The sequence below is a fragment of the Littorina saxatilis genome, linkage group LG15, assembly GCF_037325665.1.
Source record: "Littorina saxatilis isolate snail1 linkage group LG15, US_GU_Lsax_2.0, whole genome shotgun sequence".
NCBI lineage: Eukaryota > Metazoa > Mollusca > Gastropoda > Littorinimorpha > Littorinidae > Littorina > Littorina saxatilis.
The window spans coordinates 1603424-1618423 of NC_090259.1; the positions used below are offsets into that span (position 1 = coordinate 1603424).

Below are 15000 nucleotides of genomic sequence, written 5' to 3' on the forward strand. Positions count from 1 at the left end.
ACAGACAGATAGAGACAGAGAAAGAGAAAGAGAGAGACAGAAACAGAGAGATAGAGAGACAGAGAAAGAGAGAGAGAGAGACATAGAGAGAGATAGAGAGACAGAAATAGAGAGACAGAGAGAGAGAGAGACAGAGAAAGAGAGAGAGATAGAGAGACAGAGAGAGAGAGATAGAGATAGAGAGAAAGAGAGAGAGATAGAGAGACAGAGAGAGAGAGAGACAGAGAAAGAGAGATAGATAGAGAGAGAAAGGAGAACAAAAGAGAGGGAGAGAGAGATAGAGAGAGAGAGAGAGAGAGAGAGAGAGAGAGAGAGACAGACAGAGAGAGAGAGACAGACAGAGAGAGAGAGAAAGAGAGCGGCATGGAGAGAGGGAGACGTAGACAGAAACAGAGACATAGAGCAACCATTGCTCAACACAATTTTTTTTACAAGTTTGGTTTGCATTCTGTTGCTCAAAAGTAAAACTATGGTTAACAATGAAATACATGTATTCTCACAGCAGGGGTCGCACACATCGGTACAGTTGACCTTGCTGCAGAGAGCGTCCAGCACCCCACAGCCCAGACCGGCAAGGTCACTGCACTGCAGCGCGTCCAGAACGAAATCAGGGGCTGCTGTTGTGGACACGGCCATCACTGTTGTCCCTGCGATGTAGAGTTAGCGGGTTACTTATTGACAGAGTTAGCGAGTTACTTATTAACAGACATAGACACCTGCAGTTTAGGACTACCAGGGCATCACTGTTGTCTCTATTTTCAGGTCTACCAGGGCATCACATTGCACAGCATGCTGATCGACCTCCGTCGGGAACTGCTGTTGTGTCACCGTCCGATGGCTGCGGGAAGTGGGCGTGTCCGCAATGTCACGCACCACAAGCCCCCCGCTGCTGGACCGCTCGACGGTTGGCAAGGATAGGAGGGCCAGTCGTGTGTTGAGCGTCGTAGCGAGTTCAGGATGTTTGATGATGGAATTTATGCAATCCGCCAAGTTCCTGAACTCCGAGTCGCGCCAGTTCGCGCATTTAGTGCCTTGAACAAGGATTGTCCCCGTACTGTAAAACACGCTGATTGTCACAAGTTTGTTTGTTTCACACTTCACCTGCACTTTAGTGCGATACAACTCAGGGGTGGGGAGGGGAGGGGAGGGTGAATGGAATGTCGTTGAGAGATTCGCTGTCCTGTACATAAATTCGGCGAAGTGGCTTTTCTGCCTCATCAATGCATTGCACAGAGAGAGAGTGAGAGAGAGAGAGAGAGAGAGAGAGAGAGAGAGAGAGAGAGAGAGAGAGAGAGAGAGAGAGAGAGAGAGAGAGAAAGGGAGAGAGAGATAGAGAGACAGAGAAAGAGAGAGACAGAAATAGAGAGAGATAGAGAGACAGAGACAGAGAGAGATAGAGACAGAGATAGAGAGACAGAGAAAGAGAGAGAGATATAGAGAGAGAGAGAGACAGAGAGAGAGACAGAGAAAGAAAGAGAGATAGAGAGAGAGAGAAAAAGGAGAAAAAAAGAGAGAGAGACAGAGGGAGAGAGAGGGAAATACAGAGAGAGAGAGAGAGATAGATAAAGAGAGAGAGAGAGAGACAGAGAGACAGAGACACGGAGAGAGAGAGAGAGAGAGAGAGAGAGAGAGAGAGAGAGAGAGAGAGAGAGAGAGAGAGAGAGAGAGAGAGAGAGAGAGAGAGAGAGAGAGAGAGAGAGAGCGGCATAGAGAGCGGCATAGACAGAGGGAGACATAGACAGAGACAGAGACATAGAGCAACAATTGCTCAACACAATTTTTTTTACAAGTTTGGTTTGCTTTCTGTTGCTCAAAAGTAAAACTATGGTTAACAATGAAATACATGTATTCTCACAGCAGGGGTCGCACACATCGGTACAGTTGACCTTGCTGCAGAGAGCGTCCAGCACCCCACAGCCCAGACCGGCAAGGTCACTGCACTGCAGCGCGTCCAGACCGCCATCAGGGGCTGCTGTTGTGGACACGGCCATCACTGTTGTCTCTGCGATGTAGAGTTAGCGGGTTACTTATTGACAGAGTTAGCGAGTTACCTATTAACAGACAAAGACACCTGCAGTTCAGGACTACCAGGGCATCACTGTTGTCTATTTTCAGGTCTACCAGGGCATCACATTGCACAGCATGCTGACCTCCGTCGGGAACTGCTGTTGTGTGCACGTTCATCACTACTGTCTATGCGATGTAAAGATAGCGAGTTAATTATTGGCTTATTATCATTATTGGCTCACTGTTGTCTATGCGATGTAGAGTTAGCGAGTAAATATTTGGCTTATTATCATTATTGGCTCACTGTTCATGTTGTCTCTAAGATGTAGAGTTAGCAAGTTAATGATTGGCTTATTATCATTATTGGCTCACTGTTGTCTCTACGATTTAGAGTTAGCGAATTCATGATTGGCTTATTATTATTATTGGCTCACTGTTGTCTCTACGATGTAGAGTTAGCGAGTTAATTATTGGCTTATTATCATTATTGGCTCACTGTTGTCTCTACGATGTAAAGTTAGCGAGTTAATTATTGGCTTATTATCATTATTGGCTCACTGTTGTCTCTGCGATGTAAAGTTAGCGAATTAATTATTGGCTTATTATCATTATTGGCTCCCTGTTGTCTCTACGATGTAGAGTTAGCGAGTTAATTATTGGCTTATTATCATTATTGGCTCCCTGTTGTCTCTGTGATGTAGAGTAAGCGAGTTAATTATTGGCTTATTATCATTATTGGCTCCCTGTTGTCTCTGCGATGTAGAGTTAGCGAGTTAATTATTGGCTTATTATCATTATTGGCTCCCTGTTGTCTCTGCGATGTAGAGTTAGCGAGTTAATTATTGGCTTATTATCATTATTGGCTCACTGTTGTCTCTACGATGTAGAGTTAGCGAGTTAATTATTGGCTTATTATCATTATTGGCTCACTGTTGTCTCTACGATGTAGAGTTAGCGAGTTAATTATTGGCTTATAATCATTATTGGCTCACTGTTGTCTCTGCGATGTAGAGTTAGCGAGTTAATTATTGGCTTATAATCATTATTGGCTCACTGTTGTCACTACGATGTAGAGTTAGCGATTTAATTATTGGCTTATTATCAATAGTGGCTCCCTGTTGTCGCTGCGATGTAGAGTTAGCGAGTTAATTATTGGCTTATTATCATTATTGGCTCACTGTTGTCTATGCGATGTAAAGTTAGCGAGTTAATTATTGGCTTATTATCATTATTGGCTCACTGTTGTCTCTACGATGTAGAGTTAGCGAGTTAATTATTGGCTTTTATACAACTCCTGTAATGCAACCGAGGGGTGGATTAAATCTATTTGATTATTTTTAGACAATTGAGAAATTAGAACGAACTACTTTGATTACACCAAAATCACACGTGGATTATTCGAAGTAAGAATAAAGAGGGCTAAAAAATAATCAATACTAGAATTTATTTTTAGAACATGACATCATTTGAAGCCCAGACGATTGGACCCTGTTGCGGAAGAATACAATGTTGACTCAAAACTGTAACAACAATGGCTGACGTCGCCAGGTTTGTTTCTGTGACTAGTCGACAGACGATCCCATTTGCTTTGTGTGTGTTTTTGTTGTTTCTTACTGCACATGACATACATTACGTGTAAAATCCAGTTCTTTAACAGGCAACAAACCTTGCAAATTTCCAGAAGCTGCAATCTGAAGCGACCTATCTCTGATTCTAGCAGACGATCTCTCCAATGTTTAACACAAAATCAGCAAACTCTCCTGTCACATAGAACGTCCATTATATAGTGCAATGTTGAAATGAAGTTACCAGTCTGAAACATTTAGTCGTTTCTTCTGAGACAATCCTTGTTCTCTTACGATCTACAGATTTACCGCAGTCTTCACCACGCGAATTCACAACAGAAGTCAGACTTTCGAACATACAATCTACGTAGGCAAGCATGATACGTCATGACGTCATATGATTCCTAGCATATTGACGTAATGCTAAACATCCGGTTATCCCGAGTTTTCTCCGTAATACATGTCCGTGGATTTTTCAATGTTCGGTTATTTCCGTGGCTTCATGCGGAAAGGGAACCGTCGTCTGCAATCAGTCAACGACATGGACCATTCTGGGGCCAGTTTCATAAGCCAGAAACACAGTCGACCGACTGCAGTTGTCCGAGATAACCACAGTAATCCGACGTTATCGGGTTTCACGAACACAATTTCAGTCGGCCGACTGCGGGTCGTCTCACCGGAAGTCGGCCAAACACGGTGATGCTCTCCCCCCAACACTGTGTTCGGCTTACTGCGGTAAACCGAAAATAAATGTAATTATCCGCACAGTCAATGGCAGAATGCTCACACTTTTTTGGATTGTGAGCCAAACCTTGTGATTGTTCTTCGAAATGTATCTATCATGACGCAGTAATCCAGGAGACAAGTCAGGGTTATGTCTTGAAGACGTCACATTATGGCGTAAGAGGGTTAGACGTCACGCGAAGGAATTACTAAAAGTCTCGGTCATAGTTATTTTGAGCGGGCCGAGACTTGTTTTTTCTTCGTAACCGGCCATTTCCACGTGCGAATGAGCAAACGGAAGTGGTAATGTTGCTAAATTTAGCCCTCGACTTGGCCATTCGGATTACTGTACAGTCGGTCGACTGCGGTTGTCCGCGGGTGACGGTGATTCGCTCATGAAACGCGCTTTTCGGTGACCCGGCGATCAACCACAGTCCATCGACTGGGCAGTCGATCGACTGTCAGTCGGTTCACTGCTATCTTATGAAACTGGCCCCAGGTCCTTGTTGCTGACAAAGCATGATTTTAACACAGAATGTAATGTCAGAATAGCTATATAAACGCTATTGTGTTTTAATCGTAGCAATAGGGTCCGATATTTAGACGAGACAAGTATAATGCCGACGAGTCGGAGACGAAGAATAAAGTAAAAGAATAGGGACTATTTGAATTACGCGCATTTGACACTCTGAGTGATTAGGCTGACATGAAATTGCCTACAAAATGTCGTCTGCATGACTGCATGTTCGACCCGTGTTGTTCGTTGTATAAATAGCTTTAAACAATGACGACAACTCGTTGATTACTGGAAAATAAACCACTGCTCCGCACACTCGTGAATTACCAAGCGGCTGCAAATACCCACGAGTGGTTTATTCCGCACACGAGTGAATTACCAAGCGGCTGCAAATACCCACGAGTGGTTTATTTTCCAGTAATCAACTCGTGGTCATTGTTTAAGCTCTATATTATCATTATTGGCTCACTGTTGTCTCTGCGATGTAGAGTTAGGGAGTTAATTATTGGCTTATTATCATTATTGGCTCACTGTTGTCTCTACGATGTCGAGTTAGCGAGTTAATTATTGGCTTATTATCATTATTGGCTCACTGTTGTCTATGCGATGTAGAGTTAGCGAGTTAATTATGGGCTTATTATCATTATTGGCTCACTGTTGTCTCTACGATGTAGAGTTAGCGAGTTAATTATTGGCTTATTATCATTATTGGCTCAATTTTGTCTTTGCAAGGTAGAATTAGCAAGTTACTTATTTGCTTATTATTAATATTGTTATTATTTGCTGACTGCTGTCTCTGCGAGGACCGTCGCGATATAACCTCCGTGGTTGAAAACGACGTTAAACACCAAATGCAGAAAGAAAGAAAGAAAGTCTCTGCGAGGAAGAGCCTTTCAATGTATTATCGTAATAGGGCACGTAATATTAGCGTCCGCTTGGGTTCATGTCCCTAATATTTCTCGTGTTATTACTGTACCATGTTCAGTTGCATAACAACTTGTTTTGTATTATTGTATTAGGGCACGTATTAACAACGTGTTTAAACCAAGGTGTTATTGTGATACTGACGGCATTTGCTGCAGACGTCCGAGCAGTTGAGTGTGGGACAGACGGCATCCAGCACGACACAGCCCTGGTTGGCCAGGTCGCTACAGGCCAGGGCGCCGAAGTCCGGGGGGACGATGCTGGCCGTGGAGTCAGTGGGGTTGGGGTTCTGAAGCATCATATTGATCTTCTCCTCAAGGATGGCCTCTGTAAAAACAGAAAAAAGGGGAGGGGGGAGCGTAAGACATAATATAATGTTATATGTCCTTTTTTGTTTTGGATAACAATTTGAGGATGGAAGTCGCTTGTTCATTTCAATGCTTGTTATTCTCTCAGGTGCCAAGAGAAAGGTTCCGTATAACTCCAGCTTACTCCATTACACATGTTGTATGCTTATATACCGATTACTTCCCTTTGGTTATTTGATCTCTAAACAACGCTCTGCCTCATTTCGTTTAAGATTTAATAAATCAATAATGGCAACGGAGCCAGTGGGGTAAGACATAAGACATAATATTATATTATTTATTTTGGGGGACCAAAATATAACATTTCATGTATCATCTTCTTCTTCTTCTTCTTCTTCTTCTTCCTCGTCGTCGTCGTCGTCGTTCGTGAGCTGAAACTCCCACGTTCACTCATGGTTTTGCACGCATTACCGTTTTTATCCCGCCGTTCAGGCAGCCATACGCCGCTTTCGGGGGAATTTAATAAATCAATCATTGTGGCCATTTCTGTGATAGCAGTCACTGTGGTCAATGTTACTGTTATTAACATCCAGAGACTGTGTTCTACTACTGGTCTTCTGTTTTAAAACGTGCTACAGTCGAACCTGCCCTGGAGACCACCTGTCCACAAAGACCACCTGCCCATTAAGCCCACCCCAAAGGATCCCCGACGGTTTTTGCGACTATATAAATCAACTGTCTGAAGAGACCACTTTTGCTCAGTCCCTTGGGTGGTCTCTTTAGACAGGTTCGACTGTAATATGGACACTTCCTTGAACGTTTAGACATTCAGCTTGAAGTGGGAGTCAGTGAGTACAGTAACGTTTAGACATTCAGCTTGAAGTGGGAGTCAGTGAGTACAGTAACGTTTAGGCATTCAGCTTGAAGTGGGAGTCAGTGAGTACAGTAACGTTTAGACATTCAGCTTGAAGTGGGAGTCAGTGAGTACAGTAACGTTTAGGCATTCAGCTTGAAGTGGGAGTCAGTGAGTACAGTAACGTTTAGACATTCAGCTTAAAGTGGGAGTCAGTGAGTACAGTAACGTTTATGCATTCAGCTTGAAGTGGGAGTCAGTAAGTACAGTAACGTTTAGACATTCAACTTGAAGTGGGAGTCAGTGAGTACAGTAACGTTTAGACATTCAGCTTGAAGGGGGAGTCAGTGAGTACAGAACGTTTAAACATTCAGCTTGAAGTGGGAGTCAGTGAGTACAGTAACGTTTAGACATTCAGCTTGAAGTGGGAGTCAGTGAGTACAGTAACGTTTAGACATTCAGCTTGAAGTGGGAGTCAGTGAGTACAGTAACGTTTAGACATTCAGCATGAAGTGGGAGTCAGTGAGTACAGTAACGTTTAGACATTCAGCTTGAAGTGGGAGTCAGTGAGTACAGTTACGTTTAGACATTCAGCTTGAAGTGGGAGTCAGTGAGTACAGTAACGTTTAGACATTCAGCTTGAAGTGAGAGTCAGTGAGTACAGTAACGTTTAGACATTCAGCTTGAAGTGGGAGTCAGTGAGTACAGTAACGTTTATACATTCAGCTTGAAGTGGGAGTCAGTGAGTACAGTAACGTTTAGACATTCAGCTTGAAGTGGGAGTCAGTGAGTACAGTAACGTTAAGACATTCAGCTTGAAGTGGGAGTCAGTGAGTACAGTAACGTTTAGGCATTTAGCTTGAAGTGGGAGTCAATGAGTACAGTAACGTTTAGACATTCAGCTTGAAGTGGGAGTCAGTGAGTACAGTAACGTTTAGGCATTTAGCTTGAGGTGGGAGTCAGTGAGTACAGTAACGTTTAGACATTCAGCTTGAAGTGGGAGTCAGTGAGTACAGTAACGTTTGTTCTCATTTCTCCAGTCAGAGGCTCTAGTCAACAGTTCCCGAAGTCTCAGACATAGTTATGTATCATAATTTATATTGATGTATGTATGAATAAGATATGACATTTTACATAGATCGAGACAGTCAGTGTTCCTCAGAGACCGCGCCAGTGCTCGAGGTGAACAGCGACTGCCGAGATCTGTGTAACATGTCATTTGTTGGTCGAAAATACAAATAACAGATATGTATCAATCGATTTTAGTTAGAATTCCTTTTATTTCTTACGGTTGAACGCACACAACTATGTACTATTTTGCAGTCTTGGCTAGCAGGACTTCTTGATGTTGCTATAGAGTGAACATTGGCAATTAAGCACGGTGAGTGATTATCATTGATACATCCATGCTGGAATAAAGCATGAATGAACAATTTTAGGCCAATAATTTTTCGAAACACTGGAAGCAGACGAGGAGCAATACCTACAGTAGTACTTCATATTGAACATCATTTTCCTTTTCAAATTGCATTTACTATTATTAAGAAGAGAAGAGAACAACAAGAACAGGAGTTTATTCCACCATGTAGCGTAACGATCCTTGGTATTTGTCCTAGTGTGGTTAGCATTATCTTCACGCGTACACTTCTTGTAGATACGACCGATCGCCTTCTGTCACAAGTGTTATTATAAATTAACGCTTTTGCCATACTTACCACACATGTTGCAGGTGGCGGGACAGATGTATTTGCCCAGAGTCTTGTTGCAGATGTCCTCGGACACCACGAGGTCCTTGCAGCCATCGTTGGCCACAGTGTCTGTACACGAGATGGTTTGGAAGAGAGAACACAGCCCGCAGGTCTGGGGACACACGCGTACGGCAAGCCTGTCGCTGCACAAGTGCTGGAAAGAAAATTAAAAAAACACTTCAATCACATAATTTCCAGTATTTACTCATACGGCAAGTCGTTCGTGACGGAAGTGCTGGAAAAAGAAAAAAACTTTAATCGCATAATTTCCAGAATTCGTTTTGAATTATTTACTCGTACGGACAGTCGTTTGCGGCGCAAATGCTGGAAATAAAATTAAACAAAACTTTAATTACATAATTTCCAGAATTCATTTTGAAGTATTTTGGTAACGCACTTGCGCTCGGAAGCGAGAGGTTGCGTGTTCAGGCCTGGGTCAGGCCGCAATTTTCTCCCCCCTTTCCTAACCTAGGTGGTGGGTTCAAGTGCTAGTCTTTCGGATGAGACGAAAAACCGAGGTCCCTTCGTGTACACTACATTGGGGTGTGCACGTTAAAGATCCCACGATTCACAAAAGGGTCTTTCCTGGCAAAATTGTATAGGCATAGATAAAAATGTCCATCAAATACTTGTGGAACTTGGAATAAAGTAAAAAAAAATCCATCTCACACGGCATCAAGTCTCAGGAAACATGAATACACGCATGCAGGAAAAAAAAATATGGGTAGCGCCGTATGTATGGCAGCTCGCTTTCCCCGGGGAGAAAGCAGCCCGAATTTCCATGAGGGTAACCTCACTGGACTGTAAATCTTATCCAATCCAATCCATCCAATCCAAAGTTGTCTGGGGTGCAAATGCTGGACGTAAAATAAAAACTTCAATTACATAATTTCCAGAATTCGTTTTGAAGTATTTACTCGAACAGCAAACCTGTCCCTGCACAAGTGCTGAAAACAAAATAAAAAGTCAATCACAGAATGTCTAGGATTCGTTTAGAAGTATTAAATATTTTACTCGTACGGAAAGTTGTTTGCGACGCAAATGTTCGAAGCAAAATTTTAAAAATCAATCATAGCCTTTCCAGGATTCGTTTAGAAGTATTTACTCGTACGACAAGGCGTCCGTGACGAAAATGCTGGAAAGAAAATAGAAACTTCATTTACATAATTTCCAGAATTCCCTTTTGAAGTATTTACTCGTACGGCAAGTCGTTCGTGACGCAAATGCTTGACAGAAAAAAACAAGTTCAATGACATAATGTCACTTCGGACGTCTTTCAAAGTGTATTGGTACTAGTGCGATAAACTCATTTTTCTTTGGCTCAGGAGTACTTCAAAACGCACACTGACTCAGAAACCAAGCCTACAATAGCACAAGTGTTAGTTAGAAGATTACAAAGGCTGTCTTAGAGAATTTTACGAATTTGACTCAAGAGGCATTACTCGTACTGCAATCCGGTCGCTGCACAACTCCAGGAAACAAAATGATAAGATTAGTTGCACACATTTACTTGGTTCAGACGTCTTTTGATGCGTACTCTTACTCGTATGGCAATGAATTCCATGTTGGACACATAGCAACTCAGCAGCTTTTTTTCTCTCAAATAAGTTCGATGCATACACTTTCTTGAATGGCAATGTATTCCATTTTGGACACATAGCAACTCAGCAGCTTTTTTTTTTTCTCAAATAGGTTCGGTAGGTCTCGCGAAACGACGGCGTTGTGGGTGACTTGGCCAATTGGAGGAATCGTTTGTGCTTGCCGACTACCAACACCAGACGACACCTTTATTATCCCGAGAAGAGAAACTCAGGTGGGTCGTATCACAGCATCAGACAACATGGTTGGTTGGTACCCAAAACATAGGCCCCGCCCACCTCGTGACGATTGCCTGTGGTTGGTTGGTAGCCAAGACATAGGCCCCACCCACCTCGTGACGAGTGCCTGTGGTTGGTTGGTAGCCAAGACATAGGCCCCGCCCACCTCGTGACGAGTGCCTGTGGTTGGTTGGTAGCCAAGACATAGGCCCCGCCCACCTCGTGACGAGTGCCTGTGGTTGGTTGGTAGCCAAGACATAGGCCCCGCCCACCTCGTGACGAGCGCCTGTGGTTGGTTGGTAGCCAAGACATAGGCCCCGCCCACCTCGTGACGAGTGCCTGTGGTTGGTTGGTTATTATTCTTCATCGTCTCTCCATGTATTTTAATGCTATTCGAGACCGATGCAAATGTCTCTCCTTTTTCAGTACATCATACAACATACAACATCAAAACGTAAAAGTATACAACAGTAGCATTCCTTGTATGTTCGGCATTATTGCAGGTTACATCCCTAACATGACTAGCATGGCAAGGGCTAAAGCATCATGCTACAAAAAAATGGCAGGAAGAGCAATGAGAGAAGGGCTAAAGCATCATGTCACAAAACAAAGGTAGGACGAGCAATGCGAGAAGGACTAAAGCATCATGTTACAGAACAAAGGTAGAACGAGCAATGCGAGAAGGACTAAAGCATCATGTTACAAAACAAAGGTAGGACGAGCAATGCGAGAAGGACTAAAGCATCATGTTACAAAACAAAGGTAGAACGAGCAATGCGAGAAGGACTAAAGCATCATGTTACAAAACAAAGGTAGGACGAGCAATGCGAGAAGGACTAAAGCATCATGTTACAAAACAAAGGTAGAACGAGCAATGCGAGAAGGACTAAAGCATCATGTTACAAAACAAAGGTAGAACGAGCAATGCGAGAAGGACTAAAGCATCATGTTACAAAACAAAGGTAGGACGAGCAATGCGAGAAGGACTAAAGCATCATGTCACAAAACAAAGGTAGGACGAGCAATGAGAGAAGGACTAAAGCATCATGTTACAAAACAAAGGTAGAACGAGCAATGCGAGAAGGACTAAAGCATCATGTTACAAAACAAAGGTAGGACGAGCAATGCAAGAAGGACTAAAGCATCATGTCACAAAACAAAGGTAGGACGAGCAATGCGAGAAGGACTAAAGCATCATGTTACAAAACAAAGGTAGAACGAGCAATGCGAGAAGGACTAAAGCATCATGTTACAAAACAAAGGTAGGACGAGCAATGCGAGAAGGACTAAAGCATCATGTTACAAAACAAAGGTAGGACGAGCAATGCGAGAAGGACTAAAGCATCATGTCACAAAACAAAGGTAGGACGAGCAATGAGAGAAGGACTAAAGCATCATGTTACAAAACAAAGGTAGAACGAGCAATGCGAGAAGGACTAAAGCATCATGTTACAAAACAAAGGTAGGACGAGCAATGCGAGAAGGACTAAAGCATCATGTTACAAAACAAAGGTAGGACGAGCAATGCGAGAAGGACTAAAGCATCATGTTACAAAACAAAGGTAGAACGAGCAATGCGAGAAGGACTAAAGCATCATGTTACAAAACAAAGGTAGAACGAGCAATGCGAGAAGGACTAAAGCATCATGTTACAAAACAAAGGTAGGACGAGCAATGCGAGAAGGACTAAAGCATCATGTTACAAAACAAAGGTAGAACGAGCAATGCGAGAAGGACTAAAGCATCATGTTACAAAACAAAGGTAGAACGAGCAATGCGAGAAGGACTAAAGCATCATGTTACAAAACAAAGGTAGAACGAGCAATGCGAGAAGGACTAAAGCATCATGTTACAAAACAAAGGTAGAACGAGCAATGCGAGAAGGACTAAAGCATCATGTTACAAAACAAAGGTAGGACGAGCAATGCGAGAAGGACTAAAGCATCATGTTACAAAACAAAGGTAGAACGAGCAATGCGAGAAGGACTAAAGCATCATGTTACAAAACAAAGGTAGGACGAGCAATGCGAGAAGGACTAAAGCATCATGTCACAAAACAAAGGTAGGACGAGCAATGAGAGAAGGACTAAAGCATCATGTTACAAAACAAAGGTAGAACGAGCAATGCGAGAAGGACTAAAGCATCATGTTACAAAACAAAGGTAGGACGAGCAATGCGAGAAGGACTAAAGCATCATGTTACAAAACAAAGGTAGGACGAGCAATGCGAGAAGGACTAAAGCATCATGTTACAAAACAAAGGTAGAACGAGCAATGCGAGAAGGACTAAAGCATCATGTTACAAAACAAAGGTAGAACGAGCAATGCGAGAAGGACTAAAGCATCATGTTACAAAACAAAGGTAGAACGAGCAATGCGAGAAGGACTAAAGCATCATGTTACAAAACAAAGGTAGAACGAGCAATGCGAGAAGGACTAAAGCATCATGTTACAAAACAAAGGTAGGACGAGCAATGCGAGAAGGACTAAAGCATCATGTTACAAAACAAAGGTAGAACGAGCAATGCGAGAAGGACTAAAGCATCATGTTACAAAACAAAGGTAGAACGAGCAATGAGAGAAGGACTAAAGCATCATGTTACAAAACAAAGGTAGAACGAGCAATGCGAGAAGGACTAAAGCATCATGTTACAAAACAAAGGTAGAACGAGCAATGCGAGAAGGACTAAAGCATCATGTTACAAAACAAAGGTAGGACGAGCAATGAGAGAAGAGGGTCACCTGAGAGGAGTCGAGGTTGGAGCACTGGTTGCCCACCAGCTGGTCCTTACAGTCGCCCCTCAGAAACTCGTACAGTGACGTGGTGGTGGCTGAAACACAGGCCAGGTCAGTTCAGGTCAGGTCAGGTCAGGTCAGTACACGTAGGACAGCGTAAGAAAAGGTAGAGTGAGGAGGTCATAATTAGGAGGTCTTTCTTTCTTTATTTATTTGGTGTTTAACGTCGTTTTCAACAATTCAAGGTTATATCGCGACGGGGGAAGGGGGGAGATGGGATAGGGGAAAGGGGGGAGATGGGAAAGAGCCACTTGTTAGTTGTTTCTTGTTCACAAAAGCACTAATAAAAAAATTGCTCCAGGGGCTTGCAACGTAGTACAATATATGACCTTACTGGGAGAAGGCAAGTTTCCAGTACAAAGGACGTAACATTTCTTACATACTGCTTGACTAAAATCTTTACAAACATTGACTATATTCTATACAAGAAACACTTAACAAGGGTAAAAGAAGAAACAGAACCTGTTAGTCGCCTCTTACGACATGCTGGTTAGCATCGGGTAAATTCTTTCTCGTCCCAACAAATATGGGACTCCCCCTAACCCGCGGGGGGTAATCAGGAGGTCAGGTACAATAAAGTCAGGGTTGGTCCTCACAGTGACGTAGTGGTGGCTGAAACACAGGTCAGGTCAGTACACGTAGGACAGCGTAAGGAAAGGTAGAATGAAAAGGTCATATAAGGTCAGGTACAATAAAGTCAGGGTTGGTCCTCATGCACAGTGACGTAGTGGTGGCTGAAACACAGGTCAGGTCAGGTCAGATCAGTACACGCAGGATAGCGTAAGGAAAGGTAGAATGAAAAGGTCATATAAGGTCAGGTATAATAAAGTCTGGGTTGGTCCTCACAGTTCCCCCTCAGGAACTCGTACAGTGACGTATTGGTGGCTGAAACACAGGCCAGGTCAGGTCAGGTCAGGTCATCATCATCAGTCGTCGGGGGGACATGAGGGCTGAGGAGACAGAGACCCTTCTCCATGCTGTTATACTGGGGGCCGTCGACATGAGGTCAAGGAAGCTGGTATGCGTCAATTCTTTAACGTTGTCTGACCAGCTCTTCCACTTTCGACAGTGCCTTGAAGGTTGGTTTTGCAGAGGGTGTCATGCCTCGTGCAAGTAAAGGTAGGTCTTTAACAGACTCACACCGAGAGAGCTAATTCAGAATGTAATATGCTTAGAAGACTCACCCCGAGAGAGCTAATTCAGAATGTAAGATGCTCAGAAGACTCACCCCGAGAGATAATTCAGAATGTAAGATGCTCAGAAGACTCACCCGAGAGATAATTCAGAATGTAAGATGCTAAGAAGACTCACCCCGGGAGAGCTAATTCAGAATGAAAGATGCTCAGAAGACTTAACCCGAGAGATATTTCAGAATGTAAGATGCTCAGAAGACTCACCCCGGGAGAGCTAATTCAGAATGTAAGATGCTCAGAAGACTCACCCCGGGAGAGCTAATTCAGAATGTAAGATGCTCAGAAGACTCACCCTGGGAGAGCTAATTCAGAATGGTTAGGTGCTCATTAGACTCACCCCCGAGAGAGCCGGCCACACATTGGTCGTCCTGACAACATCCCATGATGCAGTTGCGATGCGCGGGGTCACAGTGACCGTCCGCAGCTTCGTCTTTGCAGTGCTGTAACATAAACAACGAGCCATTGTAGCTGTCATTAAGACATCTAGAGTGAAACGGAAAACAACATATAGAATAAGATTGAGATAGACGACGATGATGATGATGATGA

At 43.3% G+C, this 15000-nt stretch overlaps 1 protein-coding gene across 1 annotated transcript in view; it reads right to left on the reverse strand.

Moving 5' to 3' along the window:
• The window catches only part of LOC138948405 (uncharacterized), a 39234-nt gene that overhangs the window by 8696 nt on the left and 15538 nt on the right, over positions 1-15000 (reverse strand). Inside the window, exons 7-12 of the mRNA XM_070319938.1 lie at positions 14789-14891; positions 13205-13293; positions 8613-8799; positions 5881-6063; positions 1856-2002; positions 501-647 (exon numbers count right to left, since the gene is read on the reverse strand). Coding sequence (XP_070176039.1) covers positions 501-647; positions 1856-2002; positions 5881-6063; positions 8613-8799; positions 13205-13293; positions 14789-14891 — 856 coding nt within the window. The remainder of the gene's footprint in view (positions 1-500; positions 648-1855; positions 2003-5880; positions 6064-8612; positions 8800-13204; positions 13294-14788; positions 14892-15000) is intronic.